Source organism: Propithecus coquereli, unplaced genomic scaffold (genome assembly GCF_000956105.1).
Source record: "Propithecus coquereli isolate 6110/MARCELLA unplaced genomic scaffold, Pcoq_1.0 Scaffold268, whole genome shotgun sequence".
In the NCBI taxonomy this organism is placed as follows: Eukaryota; Metazoa; Chordata; class Mammalia; order Primates; family Indriidae; genus Propithecus; species Propithecus coquereli.
In genome coordinates this window covers 887,550-904,356 of record NW_012148263.1, presented here as the reverse complement: position 1 = coordinate 904,356, position 16,807 = coordinate 887,550, and the positions used below count along the sequence as shown (strand labels likewise).

The 16,807-nt window shown below is 39.5% G+C and overlaps 1 protein-coding gene and 1 pseudogene across 2 annotated transcripts in view; one reads left to right on the top strand and one right to left on the bottom strand.

Annotated features, from left to right (window-relative positions):
- GK5 (glycerol kinase 5 (putative)) overlaps positions 1 to 16,807 on the top strand; it is a 103,370-nt gene that overhangs the window by 8,939 nt on the left and 77,624 nt on the right. The window contains exons 2-4 of the mRNA XM_012647411.1: positions 5,576 to 5,669; positions 8,020 to 8,095; positions 15,941 to 16,034. Of these exons, the coding sequence (XP_012502865.1) occupies positions 5,576 to 5,669; positions 8,020 to 8,095; positions 15,941 to 16,034 (264 nt within the window). The remainder of the gene's footprint in view (positions 1 to 5,575; positions 5,670 to 8,019; positions 8,096 to 15,940; positions 16,035 to 16,807) is intronic.
- Positions 462 to 1,829, bottom strand: LOC105812890 (annotated as a pseudogene). Its single transcript, XR_001137635.1, has one exon. The product of XR_001137635.1 is annotated as a protein SEC13 homolog pseudogene (transcript).

Sequence of the window (16,807 nt, the reverse complement as noted above, 5' to 3'; positions counted from 1 at the left end):
ATGAGTGCGATGCGCACCTCCAGGGGAATGGACACACTTGAAGCTCGGACTTGGCGGGGAGGGAGGGTAAGGGCATCATACGTAACCTAATCATCTGTACCCCTATAACATGCTGAAATAAAAAAAAAAAAAATCAATTAGTTATGTTTGTGTGGGTCTATTTCTGGACTATTTATTCTGTTCCACTGATCTGTTTGTCTGTTTTTATGCCAGTAGCACACGATTTTGAATACTGTAGCTTTATAGTAAGTCTTGAAATTTGATAGTGTGGTTTCTCTAACTTTATTCTTTTTTTCCCCTCTAAGTTTATTCTTTTTAATATTGTTTTGGCTATTTTTACTTCTTTTGCCTTATCATATAAATTTTAAAATAATCTTGTCTGTATCTACAGAAAGTCCTACTGGGATTTTGATATAGATTTCTGGGATGACATTTCTTCTTTTTTTTTTTTTCCCCAATATGACTTTATTTAATTACTTTGGAAACAAACCCCCCCCAAATAATGCCTGAACCCAAAGGTACATAAAAATGGCCAAAAATATTTAAAATAATAGATTTGAAGATCACTTGTAGTTTCTTCCTCATAACATGAATGCTTTCAGCTGGACAGTAAATTATAAACCATACCAAATCATGTTAAGGCAGATGATCAACCTGTGGTCGCACTTGTAACTACTGCTGGGAAAATAATCTCGTTGGAGTTGGGAGCTTTTCCCAGTTGTTTGGTCAGTTGGCTCAGGAAGGGGCAGTCCTGGAGCTGGCAGGTGGGGGAGCCATGCCCCAACCATCTGGTCACTGCTCGTTCTGCTGGCCTTCTGTGACTGACGCTGACACGGAGACCTGGCCCTTGTTGACATCACTGATGCACACCCACTGCCCGTCAACCGACTCTTTCCACAGGGTCACCTTATTGTCTCTGCCAGAGACGGCCAGAATGTTGGCTGTGATGGACCAGCTTACATGCCACACGACGTCATTGAACTTGTGCAGCAATTTGGGGGACCACGTATTGTCCGAGGCATCATCACAGGTCCAAATAAACACACGACCATCCTGGGAACAGCTGGCGATGGTGCTGGTGGGCAGGCCAATGGAGGGGGCCCAGGCCACGTCTTGGACCCAGTCACTGTGCGCTTCCAGCTTCTGCTCCTCCTTCCACTGGCCGCCCTCCTGCTCCTCCTTCCACAGCTTGATCAGGTTGTCACAGCCACCTGATGCAAACTTCTTGATGTAATTGGGTTTCTGTCCTGACGGCTGGTCTATGAGGCTTCCAGGTACAACAGCAGGGGCCCAGCTGACAGCATTGCAGCCAATGGTGTGAGCATTGTTGATCTTCTTCACTTCCCACTGGCCTCCCCCGGTGTAGGTCAGCAGGGAGATGGCCCCATCCAAGCTCCCACAGGCCAGGATCAGGCCATTGTCGTGGGGGGCCCAGCACACAGAATTTACTGAGGAGTCGTGTCCTGAGTGCTCGTGGGTCTTCTCCCAGGTGCCATTTTCTTCTTTCCAGATAATGACTTTCCGATCATAGGAGCAGGATGTCAGGATATTGCCGTACATGGGGTGGGCCCAGGCCACTTGCCACACGGGACCCTCATGACCCCTGAGGTCAGCAGTGAGGATCTGTCCTCCGTTGCGCACATTGAAGATCTTGACGGACCTGTCTGACGAGCAGGTTGCGAGGCGGGTGCCATAGTAGTCCATCTGGGCATCATGAATCATGTCCTCATAGGAGGTGTCCACAGTGTTAATTACTGACACCAGGACTGCGGCAGTGGCAGGTCTGGGCCTCAGATGTGGCGGCTCCCGGCGGTGCCTCTGAACAGCTCACTTCCCAACAGTTCTTTTTTTAGCACATTAAAAATGTTGAGCCATTTCTTTCTGGCCTTCCTGAAAAATTCACAGTCATTTGAATCATTGTTCGGTATATGTAATATGTCTGACTGCTTTCAAACTTTTTTCTTTGTTTTTAGCTTTTAGTATTTTAATTGCGGTATATCTGGATATGTAATGCTTTGGATTTATTCTGGTAGGGGTTTTCTAAGCTTCTCGAATATATAGATTTTTTTTTTTTTTTTTTTTTTTACAGAGTCTCACTCTTTTGCCCGGGCTAGAGTGAGTGCCGTGGCGTCATCCTGGCTCACAGCAACCTCAACCTCCTGGGCTCAAGCAATCCTTCTGCCTCAGCCTCCCCAGTAGCTGGGACTACAGGCATGCGCCACCATGCCTGGCTGATTTTTTCTATGTATTTTTAGTTGTCCAATTTATTTCTTTCTATTTTTAGTAGAGACGGGGTCTCGCTCTTGCTCAGGCTGGTTTCGAACTCCTGAGCTCAAACAATCCGCCCGCCTTGGCCTCCCAGAGAGCTAGGATTACAGGCGTGAGCCACCGTGCCTGTCTGAATATATAGATTTTAAATCTTTCACTGAACTTGGGAAGCTTTTAGCACTATTACTTCCCTCAAGTAATTTTGTTCTGCACTGGACTCTTTATTTTTTTCTTTGGAGATTTTGATTACACAAATATTATACCTTTTGCTATTCTCCCACATGTCCCTGAGGCTTTGTTCATTTTTTTCCAATCTTTTTTTTTTCTGTAGTTCAGATTAGATAATTTCTATCAATCTATCTTCAAGTGTATTGATTTTCTTCTATCTCTATTCTGCTATTGAGCCCATCCAGTAAGTTTTAAATTTTGATCACTGTATTTTTAAATTCTAAAATTTTCTTTTTTATGTCTTCTCTTTCTTTGCTGAGACTTTCTTTATTCTTTCTTTCTTTCCTTCCTTCCCTCCTTCCTTCCTTCTTCCTTTTTCTTTCTATTTTGATCACTGTATTTTTAAATTCTAAAATTTTCTTTTTTATGTCTTATATTTCTTCGCTGAGACTTTCTTCATTGTCTCTCTTTCTTTCTTTCCTCCCTCTCTCTCTCCCCCTCCCTCCCTTCCTTCCTTCTTTCCTTCTTTCTCCTTCCTTCCTCCCTCCCTTCCTTTTCTTCCTTCCTCCCTCCCTCCCTTCTTTCTTTCCCTTCCCTTCCTTCCTTTTCGTCCTTCTCTTTTTTTTCTTTCTTTCTATCTCACACTGTCACCAGGGCTAGAGTACAGTGGCACAGTCACAGTTCACTGTAACTTCAGACTTCTAGGTTCAAGCCATCCTCCTGCCTCAGCCTTCTGAGTCACTAAGACTACAGGTGTGCTACACCATATTGGATAATTTTTAAATTTTTTTGTAGAGACAGGGTCACACTGTGTTGCTCAAGGTGTTCTCGAACTCCTGGCCTCAAGTGATCCTCCCATCTCGGCCTCCCAGTCTTTTTTTAAATTGTATATATTTAAAGTGTACAACATGATGTTGGCCGGGAGTGGTGGCTCACGCCCGTAATCCTAGCACTCTGGGAGGCTGAGGTGGGAGGATTGCTGGAGCTCAGGAGTTCGAGACCAGCCTGAGCAAGAGCGAGACCCCGTCTCTACTAAAAAAAGAAATAAATTAGCTGGACAACTAAAAATACATAGAAAAAATCAGCCAGGCATGGTGGCGCATGCCTGTAGTCCCAGCTACTGGGGAGGCTGAGGCAGAAGGATTGCTTGAGCCCAGGAGGTTGAGGTTGCTGTGAGCTAGGCTAACGCCATGGCACTCACTCTAGCCAGGGCAACAGAGTGAGACTCTGTCTCAAAAAACAAAACAAAACAAAACAAAAAAAGTGTACAACATGATGTTTTGTTATACTTGCCTTGATATACGTATATAGTGAAATGATTACTACAGTTATGTTTGCTGAGACTTTTTATCTTTTATTTCAAGTATTCACTCTTACCTCTTGGAGTATTTTTATAATAGCTGCTTTAAAGTCTATCAGATTTCCCTGTCATCTTGGCATTGATATATATTGTTTATCTTTTCTAATGTGAGTTAAGATTTTTCTAGTTCTTCATGTACCTTGTAGTTTGGGATTATATCCTGCAGATTTAAATATTATGTTAAAAGACTCTGAGTCTTATATAAATCCTATGAAGAATGTGGATGTTTTTCTTTTAGCAGGCAATTACTGCAGTTTGGTTCAGCTACAAAGTTAGCCTTCTGTGGACTATGGTTTCAATGTCAGTTCTGTTTTCAAAATCTTGGTAGTACTAAGATTTGGATCTGCCCTGTGTGTTTGTTCAACCCAGTGGTGGTCAGTCTGGGACCTGGGTAGTAATCTATCCCTTAGTTATGTTCTTAACATCTTTGGTATGCTGTGTAGGATTCCATTCACACAGGTGCAGTTTTGGGGTGAGACTAAGAGTTCTTATACAGCTTTCTGTGGTATGTTTCCCTAGCTCCTCCTTTTCTGAAAACTCCCTGATACTTTCTGATTCCCTGAGCCTCCCCTTTTGGTTCTGGCCAGAAAGCTGGGGCTTTTGTTACCCTGTTCTGCTGGGCACATGTGGGGATAGACAGCAGGAGCACAGAAAGAGAAAGCAAGCTATGGTGTTGATTTCAGCCTCTGGGATCCACAGCTCCTCTGACTGGAGAGGAAGTTTTACCTCTTTCAGTACTTTAGGTGCTTGCCGAAGCCCACCGATACCACTGTTACTGCCGCAGCCACCACTGGGAGATAACCTGTATACACAAGTATGGAGACAAGGGGGAGAAAAATAAGAAAAATGGATGATCTCTCCTATTCCCTCTGAGAGTTAGGAGTTCTCTTTCTTGTTCTCTGAGCCAAAACAACAGAATTTGTCCTAGAGCTTCCTTTGTGCCCTGGTACTCAGTTCTAGTGTTCAGGATGCCTTGAGTCTAGGCTAGGGGATGTCAGAAGAAAAATGGGCAACTCACCACCAGTTCAGTGGTACTTGAATTCCTTCCTACTTCCCTAGTCTGCCTGCTACCATAAACCTGGGGTCGGTCTCTGTCACCCAGACTGGAGTGCAGTGGCACAATCATAACTTACTACAACCTTGAGCTCTTGGGCTCAAGCGATCCTTCTGCCTCAGCTTCCTGAGTAGCTTAGGAGTACAGGCATGCACCACCATGCCCAGCTATTTTTTTAAGAGACAGGGTCTCAATATATTGCCCAGGCTGGTCTCAGGGTATCCTCCTGCCTTGGCCTCCTAAAATGCTGGGATTACAGGCATGAACTACCACGCCTGGCCTCATGTACTAGAATCCACAAGTAGCAGCTCTGTCCATTCTGTCCAGTTTTTATATTTGTATTCAGTAGGAGAGGCAAGGTGGAGTGAAGTATGCTTACTCCATCATAGTCTGAACTGGAAGTCAGTTTTTTTAAATTTCTTTTTAATTTTGTAAAAGTCTGACTTTTTTATTACAAATACATATCTTCATTGTAGAAAACTTGGAAAATAAAGGTAAAGGTAAAATAAGGGAAGCTAAAATCTTCTGTGAGCTCATGAACTACTGCTATTTTGGTGTTGATAATATCCTTTTTAATTTCATATATGTATTTTTTCAATTTTAACAATAAAAATTAGATAATACATCATGTTGTTAGTTGTTATAACAGTAATCTTAAGAACCAGATACTATTGACTTGATCTAATATCTAATGTTTTTACTAAATTTTCTGTTTTCCTGAATAGGTAGAAAATCTTTACCCTCAAGCTGGCTGGGTTGAAATTGATCCTGATGTTCTTTGGCTTCAGTTTGTTACTGTAATAAAAGAAGCTGTCAAAGGTAATTAGATTTATAAAAATAACAATAGTCTTTACAGTAGTATGTTTTGTTCATATTAAGAGTTTTCCTTAGATTTCTATAGTTTTGTTTTCCTAAGTTAGAATTATACATAAAATATTTTATTGGGGTCACAATTTCCCAGTATTTTTCAAGGGAAATTTGTGGTTTATGGTGAACAACTTTGTCAAGGAAAGGTAACAGCAATTATGTCCTCTGGTTTGTCTGTTTTCAGCTGTAATATAAATGCTCACCCTCCTCTATTCTAGGTTATAACTGGTACTGATTGGATTTCTTGTTGGGTACAAAATACCAGAGGTTATTAACAAAGTTACTATATACAGTTCCTACTCTCATGAATTTACAACTGAGTTACCTTTATTGTAAAGTAAGGGTTTTTTGGTATTTATTTATTTATGTTTTCTGTTTGCCACTTGATACAAAGTGCTCTCCTGGCCACAGCCATGGTCTAAAATCTTAGTTCTTTAAAAACATTTTCAAGGCTGGGCGCGGTGGCTCACGCCTGTAATCCTAGCACTCTGGGAGGCCGAGGTGGGCGGATTGTTTGAGCTCAGGAGTTCGAGACCAGCCTGAGCAAGAGCGAGACCCCGTCTCTACTAAAAATAGAAAGAAATTAATCGGACAACTAAAAATATATAGAAAAAATTAGCCGGGCATGGTGGCGCATGCCTGTAGTCCCAGCTACTCGGGAGGCTGAGGCAGGAGGATTGCTTTAGCCCAGGAATCTGAGGTTGCTGTGAGCTAGGCTGACGCCACGGCGCTCACTCTAGCCAGGGCAAAAGAGTGAGACTCTGTCTCAAAAAAAAAACAAAAAAAAACCATTTTCAATAACAGCCTTCTTTAAGAACGTGGTGAAAGATGACTTATAAATGTAAATCCTAAGTCTTTTACTTCATTTTTTCTGGCTAAATTGCTTCTTATCTTTTTGTTTTCAAATATTTCAAAACCTATTTAAAAAGTTGCAAGAATAATACAATGAACTCAGGTATATCCTTCTTCTAGATTCCAGATATATTTTGCAATGTTTACTATTTTCTACAAACTATTTTTTTTTTTTTTTTTTGAGACAGAGTCTCACTCTGTCACCCTGGGTAGAGTGCAGTGGTGTCATCATAGCTCACTGCAACCTCCAACTCCTGGGCTCAAGCGATCCTCCTGCCTCAGCCTCCTGAGTAGCTGGGAGTATAAGCACATGCCACTGTGCCCAGCTAATTTTTCTATTTTTAGTAGAGATGAAGTCTCGCTCTGGCTCAGGCTGGTCTTGAGCTCTTGAGCTCAAGCAGCCTCCCAGAGTGCTAGGATTACAGGTGTGAGCCACCACACTGGGCCTATTTTTTTTTTCTGAATCATTTGAGGGTTAGTTGTGCCACAGCAATCTGTCACCCTTAACTACCGCAGCAGTATCTCCAAAGAAAGGGAGTATTTTCCTCCATAACCACAATGCAGTTATCAATTAACAGAAATTTAACATTAACACAGTACTAGTTTCTAATGCTCTTTCATCAATATTCTCTCTTAGCAAAAAAAGTAACTTCTTTTTTCAATCTAGAACCCAGCCAAAGATGAGGCATTGCATTTAGCTGTCGGTCTATTTAGGCTTCTTTCATCTAGAGCATGTTCTTCATGACATTGACAGTTTTCAAAAGTAAAACCCAGTTTATTAGATCGTCCCTCATTTTGGGGTTGTGTGACTGTTTCCTCATGATTAGATTCAAGTTAAATATTTTTGGAAGGAATACTATAATATATAGGGGGTGATATGTTTTCCTCAGTGCTTAAATCAAAGTTATGCCAAATTTTCCCAGTGGGATAAATTGATTTTAAAAGAATATCACAAAAAACACTCGAGTTGCTACATTTTAAGAAAATTGGGCTAAAAAATCCAGGTTTTTATTTGTGTCCTGACATCAGTTTGTATTGAAAATAAGATCTCAGCTTCAATTATTATACTACTTTCCCTAGAGGTTTTCCTTTATTGCCATCAACTAGCTTCTATTATGATTGATGATTGCTTAAATTAAGATCCAATCCTTTCTTATTATCAAGAAGAAATACAATCTCACTTACTTTGAATAGTATTTGCTTTTTTCTAACATTTAAGCAAAAAGCGCCATTTTGTTTATTAGGATATGACCATTTTTACTTTCAAGTAAAAAAATGATACAGGATCATCTTAGTAATGCTTTATTTATTAGCTCCAATTGCTTTATTTAGAATGCTAAACATATATTTTTGTTAAAGATTGTATTGAATACTTTCTTTTTCATATTGTAATATTGTAAAGAAAAACTTCACTAGCTTTTAAACGTGTTTTATCTGTGTTTAATTTTAGGGGCAGGAATACAGATGAATCAAATTGTTGGTCTTGGCATTTCAACCCAGAGAGCTACTTTTATCACGTGGAACAAGTAAGCACATTGTGTGATAAGCACTCTACCGCTGGGGTCGTGCCACAGTGAATGTAGTGCTATGAATCCTGTTTGGGGAGTTTTAAACTTGTGAACTGAGAACAGTTTTGCTTGGTTAAAGGATGAAAATGGACCTACTTTCTGGTTTATATGCCGTCTGCATGTCATCTGGGCTTATGTAAAATAATAACAATAAAAAGACTATTGCTGTTGTTAAATTCTCCATTCCTTTCTTTTATGTAAGTTAGCTTTTCAAATAAACATTGATTGGAGAGCTGAAAACTTAGCTTATACCTAAAAAGAATCAGGGGAACCTAACAAATTTCAGAAACATTATACTATGCTTAAGGTTTATATTTGCAGTTTCTTCCACATTTAATATTTGTCTACAGCATATGAGGCATATATAAACTAAACACAATTATAATGGCATAATAAATACCATATAGTGAACACTTGTGACACTCCCAAGTTATATTATACTTACAACATATCTATTATTTAGGCATTATTTCTGTTTTTACAGAGAAAGAAACTGAAGCTCAGAGAAATAAGTAAGTTGTTTAAGGTCACTCAGTAAATAGAGCCAAGATTCCAAATTATCTTTTTGACTCTGAGGCATATGTTCTTCCCACTACCCCCAAATTGCCTTCAGCGTGTGTTTCTGGCTTTTAAAAAAACAATGCTGTAAAATGTGTCTTTGTTACTAAGCACTGGGCTCCAAAGGACATTTTGAGCTTAGCGAGTGGAGAAGAAAAGTGGGCAGAGGGAGTGGGGATGAGTCTGAGAAATATAATCAGGGTGTATTCACAAAGACTTGGCTTCTAATTCAGTATTAAGCTAGAGGAAGAAGTTTGAATTTACCAATATTCTTTGATATTTGTGGTATATGATAGAAATCATAGAGAATATAAGGAATGAGTTGGGTGGTGGTGGGAGTAGGAAGAAGGGAAGATGATAAAGTGTTTGGTTTTGGACATGTGAATGTGGCAATATCCCAGAAGTGGCTGGAACATTGGTCTAATTTAGACTGAGGCACAGCCTGTCTCCTTCAGATACATACTCTTTTTCAGGGCATGATGCATATCAGATTGAGGCGTGCATCTGCAGTTTCCCTGTACCTACCCCCCCAGTGCCTTGGGTATGGCAAATCTTAAATAGTAATATATTCGTCAGATGAAGGAATGAATGAATGAAAGTTATCTGTGTAGATCAGGGTATCTAATCAATGGCACTCTTGACATTTTTGGCCAGATAATTTTTTGTCTTGTGGCATTGTAGATGTTTAGCAGCATCCCTGGTCTCTACTCATGAGATGTCAGTAGCACCCCACCCTACTCCCCACAAATGTCTCCAGATCTTGCCAAATATCCTCTGGGGTCAAAATAACCCCCAACTGAGAACCATCGGTATTGAAGTCTTGAAAAATAGGTATGTTCTCTGGTAGAGATTATGTGGAGAGAAGAGATACAAGCTGAAGATTTAGACTATGGGTTTTTCTCTCTACAAATTTGAAGGGAGTTAGGCCAGCCTGGGCAACATAGCAAGACCCTGTCTTTAAAAAAATATTAAAAAGTCAGGCATGGTGGCTTGTGCCTGTAGTCCCAGCTACTAGGGAGGCTGAGGCAGGAGAATCGTTTGAGCCCAGGAGTTCAAGGCTGCAGTGAGCTGTGATGACACCACTACACTCTACCCTGGGCAACAGAGCAAGACCCCCGTCTCTACAAAATATAAATAAAATAAAAATAAAGGGAGTCAAAGAAGAAAAAGCTAACAAAACAGGACCAGGGTGAATCTGGGAAGTGGATCGTGTGGAAAAGGAGGTAGAAGAGTGTTCTCAGGATAGGAACTGATTGGATATGTCACATTTGATTGGATTTGGAGATTACATCATTGGCCCCAGAGATTGCTTTCATCAGGACCTGGCTACTATATCATTCATGACAAGAAAGTAAAAGGAAGCAAAGTTTCTGTGTGACACTAGGACCATACCTCACTTTTAGAAGGAATAGAAGTTAGATTCTAAGACAGTTCACTTCCCTTACTGGTATTGCTCGTGGCATACTGGGATAAGATTTCTTCCTCAATTAACTGTGAGTTTACTTTTTTGGTTGCCCTTTTTTCTTTTTTGAAATGTTTGTATCCTTTCATGAGTTTTGGAAACATTCCTTGCTTGTAGAAACTGAAATACTGGGCATTTTTTGAAAAAATATGTAAGACTTTGTGCTGCTTTTACCTTAAAACAATGGAGCCTTCTTTTGCTCATTGGGTCCCAGTTGAACCACTTTGGTGTAGATATAATGCTGGCAGATTCTACAACAAGTTCCCCGAAAAACAGCTGGGACACAACACAGGAGGCACAGCTCAGGGCCAGCCGTTAGTACTTCCTGCTCATTTGTGAGAGAAAAAGAGAAAGACTGAACTCTGGGAAACAATGTATTGTTCCTCGTAGTCCCAGCCAGCAACTCCTCCCTGTACGTTGTTTTTTCCCTCTTGTGTCCATGGTGCATTTCTGTCACATCGTTTTTCTTAACAGTTACTGTCAGGAAGGCTAAAACTTTGAACTTTGTTTTTGTCTCTGTCTTTGTCCCCACCTGTACCTCCGCTCCCAACAAACCGGGACCAGGAAACTCAGTTTTTATTAACTTTTTTCAGCCCTTAAGTTTTCTTCATATTCTTAGGTTAATTTTTTTCTGGTATATTTAATTGGTGGTGTGTTTAGCCTGCTTTCTAAAAGAACTCTAAATGGCATCTCCTCCGTTTTGGTTCTTTTAAATTCCTTTTGTTCTAAAAAATCATAAGCTGTTTTGTTTCTTCAGTTACTGTGTCTCTCAGAGAGACTTTTGCCAGTTAACCTCAGATCAGGGTGTGTGCCACTTAGCAACATAAACTATGAGTCATAGGAACCCAGGTTCACTCAGTAACTGTGAGAGCTCACGGCGAGTAACGTACCGTGCTGCTTGCTGAACTGGATATGAAGATGAGTTAAGAACTCCAGCCCTCAGGGAATCTCCAGTCTCATTATACAAGTATATAAATCACTCTGTGTTCCCGTGGCACCACGTATATTTTTTATTGTGGTATTTGTTACTTACGTTAGTGGTTCTTACCAATTACTTATGACAAAATATATTAAGAGCCACAGAATGGTATAAAGTATTAGAGGGGTTTAAGATAATTTAGTCACAATATTATCATTTATGCTTCTCCTTCATTTCTCCTTTTATTGTTGATAGAGATAAAATAAACCCAAATCAATGCTAAGTGAATATTGGAATATGTGCCACTACTTGAGATCAGCATTTTTTGAGATTAGATTGTCTTGTACTGTGTTGTGAATTAATGATGCCACATTCCTCTTGTGATTTCCCCCCCTCTCTTTGCTCTTCAGTCACACTAGCCTTTCAGTCCCTCTAACACATCATGCTTCATCCTGCCGTAGGACCTTTGAATGTATAACATATTTTGTCAGGAATGTTGACCCTCCTTATTCCTGTTCATCCTTCAGAGCTCAATTCCATTGTCACTTCTCAAAAAGCCCTTTCTGAGCTCCAGACAGGGGCTCCCTGTTAAATACACTCATGACACCCTGTATTTCTCCTTTGTAGGACTTATTCCTATTGCAAGTAAACAACTGAATAATTGATAAGTTGTTTGAATTCCCTGGCAGAAAGTATATGTATATATTTTTTTCTTTTTCTTTTTTTTTTGAAACAGAGTCTCACTCTTTTGCCCTGGGTAGAGTGCAGTGGCATGATCATAGCTCACTGCAACCTCAAACTCCTGGGCTCAAACGATCCTCCTGCCTGAACCTCCCAAGTAGCTGGGACTACAGGCATGCACCACCACACCTGGCTAATTTTTCTATTTTTGTGTTAGAGATGGGCTCTCACTATGTTGCTCAGGCTGGTCTCGAGCTCCTGGTCTCAAGCAGTGCCGTCACCTCGGCCTCCCAAAGTGCTAGGATTACAGGCATGAGCTCCTCACCCAGCCCAGAAAGTATATTTATATGGGCAAAGGTGCCATGTGTCTCTATTCGTAGCTATGTCCCCAGCCCTGGCACAAATAGCTTTATGAATATTTCCTGAAACCAGTGATTAAAAATTAGATTTAAATGTGTAAGTACGTGCTACTGTAGAATGGCTCCAAAGAATTATATATCAATAGATTTCATTTTCGTCAAACACAATTTAATTTTTGACAAGGGCGCCAAGACTAGTCAATAGAGAAAGAATGGCCTTTTCAACAAATGGTGTTGGAAAAACTGGATATTCATATGCAAAATAATGTAGTTAGACCCTTATCTGACACCATATACAAAAAATGGATCAAAGGTCTAAATTTAAAAGCTACAACTAAAAACTCTTAGAAGAAAATGGGAAACTCTTCACAACTGTGGATTTGGCAGTGATTCCTCAAATGACATAAAAAACACAGGTTAGGCGTGGTGGCTCACGTCTGTAATCCTAGCACTCTGGGAGGCTGAGGTGCGAAGATCGCTTCAGGTCAGAGTTTGAGACCAGCCTAAGCAAGAACAAGACCCTGTCTCTACAAAAAATAGAAAAATTAGCAGGGTGTGGTAACATGAGCCTGTAGTCCCAGCTACTTGGGAGGCTGAGGCAGGAGGATTGCGTGAGCCCAGGAGTTTGAAGTTGCAGTGAGTTATGATGATGCTACTACACTCTAGCCTGGATGACAGAGCGAGACTTTGTCCCCAAAACAAAAAACAAGAAAACAAAAACAAAAAAACCACAGCCAACAAAAGAAAAACTAGGTAAATTGGACTTCATCAAAATTTTAAACTTTCATGGATCAAAGGACACTGTTTTCATCCATTTATGATGTCTAATTTTTCCTTAAGTTTGTTAACTGTTGGAACTCTCCAAAGTAGAAAAATTATGCTAAGTTTAATCATAAATAATATGAAATAAAACCATGTTAAAATTATTTTGACATAGTATGAAATTTGTGTTTTTGAAATGTCTGAAAAAATTTATAGTCATTGATATCAAATCTCCAGTTAGACTTCTGAAACCAAGTGCAGCATGTAATATGGAAGGTATGTGTCTTGGTATGTTTGGTTTATAATTTCATTTAAGTTTAGGACTAAAACAATAGGAGAATCATTTCTCTGATTCGTACTAATGATAATCATGACTGTTCAGATGTCGAAAGGAAAAAGAAGTAACATGCTCATGATGTAGGTGAATGCTGTTATTCCCATTAATAAAGGTGAAAAACAGGAAAAAAGGACACTATTCGAGAAAGTTAAAAGACAACTCACAGAATGGGAGAAAATATTTGCAAATCTAATGTCTGATAAGGGATTACTATCCAGAATATATGAAGAATTCCTACTACTCAACGAACAAACAACCAAACAACTCAATTCATAAATAGATAAAGGACTTGAATAATGTATAAATAGTCAATAAGCACATGAAAGGATGCTCAACATCATTAGTCATCAGGGAAATACAAATTAAAACCCCAGTGAGATAGCACTTCACACCCACTAGAATATCAATAGTAAAAAAAAACGGAAGATACCAAGGTTGGTGAGGATGTGGAAAAATTGGAACCCTCATACATTGCTGGTGGGAAAGTAGAATGGTGCAACTGCTGAGGAAAACAGTTTGGCAGTTCCTCAAAAAGCTAACCATAGAATTACCATGTGACCCAGCAATTCTACTCCTAAGTATATACCTAAAGAAATTGAAAACAAGGAGTCAAACAGATAGTTGCACACCAGTGTTTTATAGCAGCAGTATTCATAGTAGCCAAGTGTGCATCAGCATATATATGGATAAACAAAATGTAGTTTGTAAATACAATGGAATATTATTCAGCCATAAAAAGGAATAAAGTTCTAATACATGCTACAACATGGATAAATCTGAAAAACATTATATACTAAGTGGTACAAGCCAAATATAAAAGGACAAATATTGTATGATTCCACTTACATATGATGCAACTAGAATAGGCAAATTCATAGAGACAGAAAGTAGAAGTTACCAAGGATGGAGTGAAGAGGGAATGGAAAGTTATTTCTTTTTTTTTTTGAGACAGAGTCTCATTATGTCACCCGGGCTAGAGTGCCATGGCATCAGCCTAGCTTACAGCAACCTCAAACTCCTGGGCTCAAGCGATCCTTCTGCCTCAGCCCCCCGAGTAGGTGGGACTACAGACGTGTGCCACCATGCCCGGCTAATTTTTTCTATATTTTCAGTTGTCCGACTAATTTCTTTCTATTTTTAGTAGAGATTGGTCTCGCTCTTACTCAGGCTGGTCTTGAACTCCTGAGCTCAAACAATCCCCCACCTCAGCCTCCCAGAGTACTAGGATTACAGGTATGAGCCACTGTGCCCGGCCTGGAAAGTTATTTTTTAATTGTTACAGAACTTCTGTTGGGGGTGATGAGAGAATTTTAAAAACAGTGGTGATGGTTACACAACATTGTGAATGTAATTAATGCTACTGAATTGTACACTTAAAATGGCAAACTTCATGTTACGTATACTTTGTCACAATTTTTTTTTCGAGACAGCGTCTCACTCTGTCACCCAGGCTGGAGTACGGTGGTGTGATCATAGCTCACTGCAGCTTCCAACTCTTGGGCTCAAGTGCCTCAGCCTCCTGAGTACCTGGGACTATAGGTGTGGCCACCACACCGGGCTAATTTTTTTTTTTTTTGGTAGAGCCAGCTTCCTATGTTGCACAGGCTGGTCTTGAACTTCTGGCCTCAAGTGATCCTTCCACTTCAGCCTCCCAAAGTGCTGGGATTAGAAGCATTAGCTACCACACCTGGCCTACTTTGCCACAATTTTTTAAAAATGAAAAAGTCAAGGGTCAGAGAGTGCGATGGCAAGTTGTTAGTTAAAGCGATAGACCATGGGATCCAGGAAAGTAAGCGTACCTAGGAGGGATTGGTAGGAAGAAAAGGGCATGTTCAAGGGATTAAAGGTTGCAGTAGTTTGAAGGGGAAGACTAAAGAGTCTTTAAAGAATAAGACTGAGAGAACTGAAATAATATCAAGATGTGCCGACTGCTATATTGCAGTGTTAGACTTTCAGAAGTGGAACGTGTAAAGATGGGAATGTAACCATGGATGTAGACTGCTAAAGAGAGTGGAGAGTGATAGCCTTGGGAATGGTTGAATTCACACAGGAGAAGCCCTGGAGATAGGTTAGAAAGCAAGCCTGAATTGGATATTGAAGATTATTACATGCCAGTGGTTGATTTGCAGGAGCCTCAAAGGAAAAAAAAATTTCTTCTTCTGTATTTCTCGGCTCTGTACTTTTATTGTAGCATTGACCCAGGGTTTGTTGAATTTTTGTTTATTGGAGAAATTTTGGTAAGCATTTTAATTTTAGGTTGCCAATGGCTAAGCCAATCCTAAAGTTGAGAGGCATAGAAATAGGCTCAGGCAGTATTTCAGCTCTTCTGTAGGTCAGAGGTTTTTATCTGATTGTGTCTATAAAGATAAGTACAATAAAGTGGAAAAAGCATTGCCTTTTTTAATCTTTTAACATGTGTAGAGCAAGTCTTCAAAAGACTTTTCATTAGTTTGTTTTTGGAAGCGTATATATTGTAGCATTTCAAAAAAGAATCTTTTTGGATAGAATCTCATCTAAAATTTCATGCTGTACATCACATCGTAATTGTTATACAGAATGCATTCAATTTATAAAATCAAAGAGAACAAGTCATTCAGAAAGCCCCATCTAATTAAATAATACTTTGATATTACAGTTTGGCTTCTAATTTTGTTTCTGTGGTGGCAGATCTTTAATATAGTGTGGTTTATATTGAGTCTTAATACACTGTTTCCATCTTTCTTAGGAAAACAGGAAATCATTTTCACAACTTTATTAGTTGGCAAGACCTAAGAGCTGTTGAACTTGTAAAATCTTGGAATAGTTCTCTTCTAATGAAGGTAATCTTTTTCTTATCATCTGTGGTTTGGATATTATTGTTTTTTCCTGCAAATATCCCTTAACTGTAGACTTAATTGTATTGTTTTAGAACATTGAGAGGAGAATACACATATATTCACTCTCTATACCAGTGAAATTTACTAATAAATTAAACTTACTTATTATTTATCCAAAACAATATGTGGTAGACTTAAGTACTTGTAGCTCAGGAAGTCCTCAGGAGGTTTGGGGTGGACCAGAGTTTTACATGTTGGTGAGAATTTGTGTTTCTGCCCGTGAGAAATGGAAACAATACAGACTAAATAGAATGAAATGTCCAAATTTCATCATCTTTAGTTTTAAAAGTGGAGAATGGATATTGAGATAGATAATTAGCAGACTGCCACAAGTGCTTAACATTACTCGAGGCACGTAGTGGCTACCAGTAATTGATAGTGATGTTGGTGATGACAGTGGCAACAGCAACATCATCAACATCAGCTGCTCTTCTGTTGCTTCTTTGAAATCTCCCTCACTCCCAAGTGTGAGATTACTGATCAAAGGGTAAGACAATTTGCCAGCTCCTCAAATGTGGTCAGACCTACAATGTTTGAAGTCATAATCAATATTCCATATTAATTATTTTAGTACTTCTAATGCCTCACTGTGAAATGCCTTCTGAGCTAGTGTACCGGCACCAGATTGTGCCCAGCAGCGTGTCTGGAGCATCAGTTTTACTTGATAAGTATTCGAAGACATTAATTTTATATGAAAACAAACATAAATATATTAT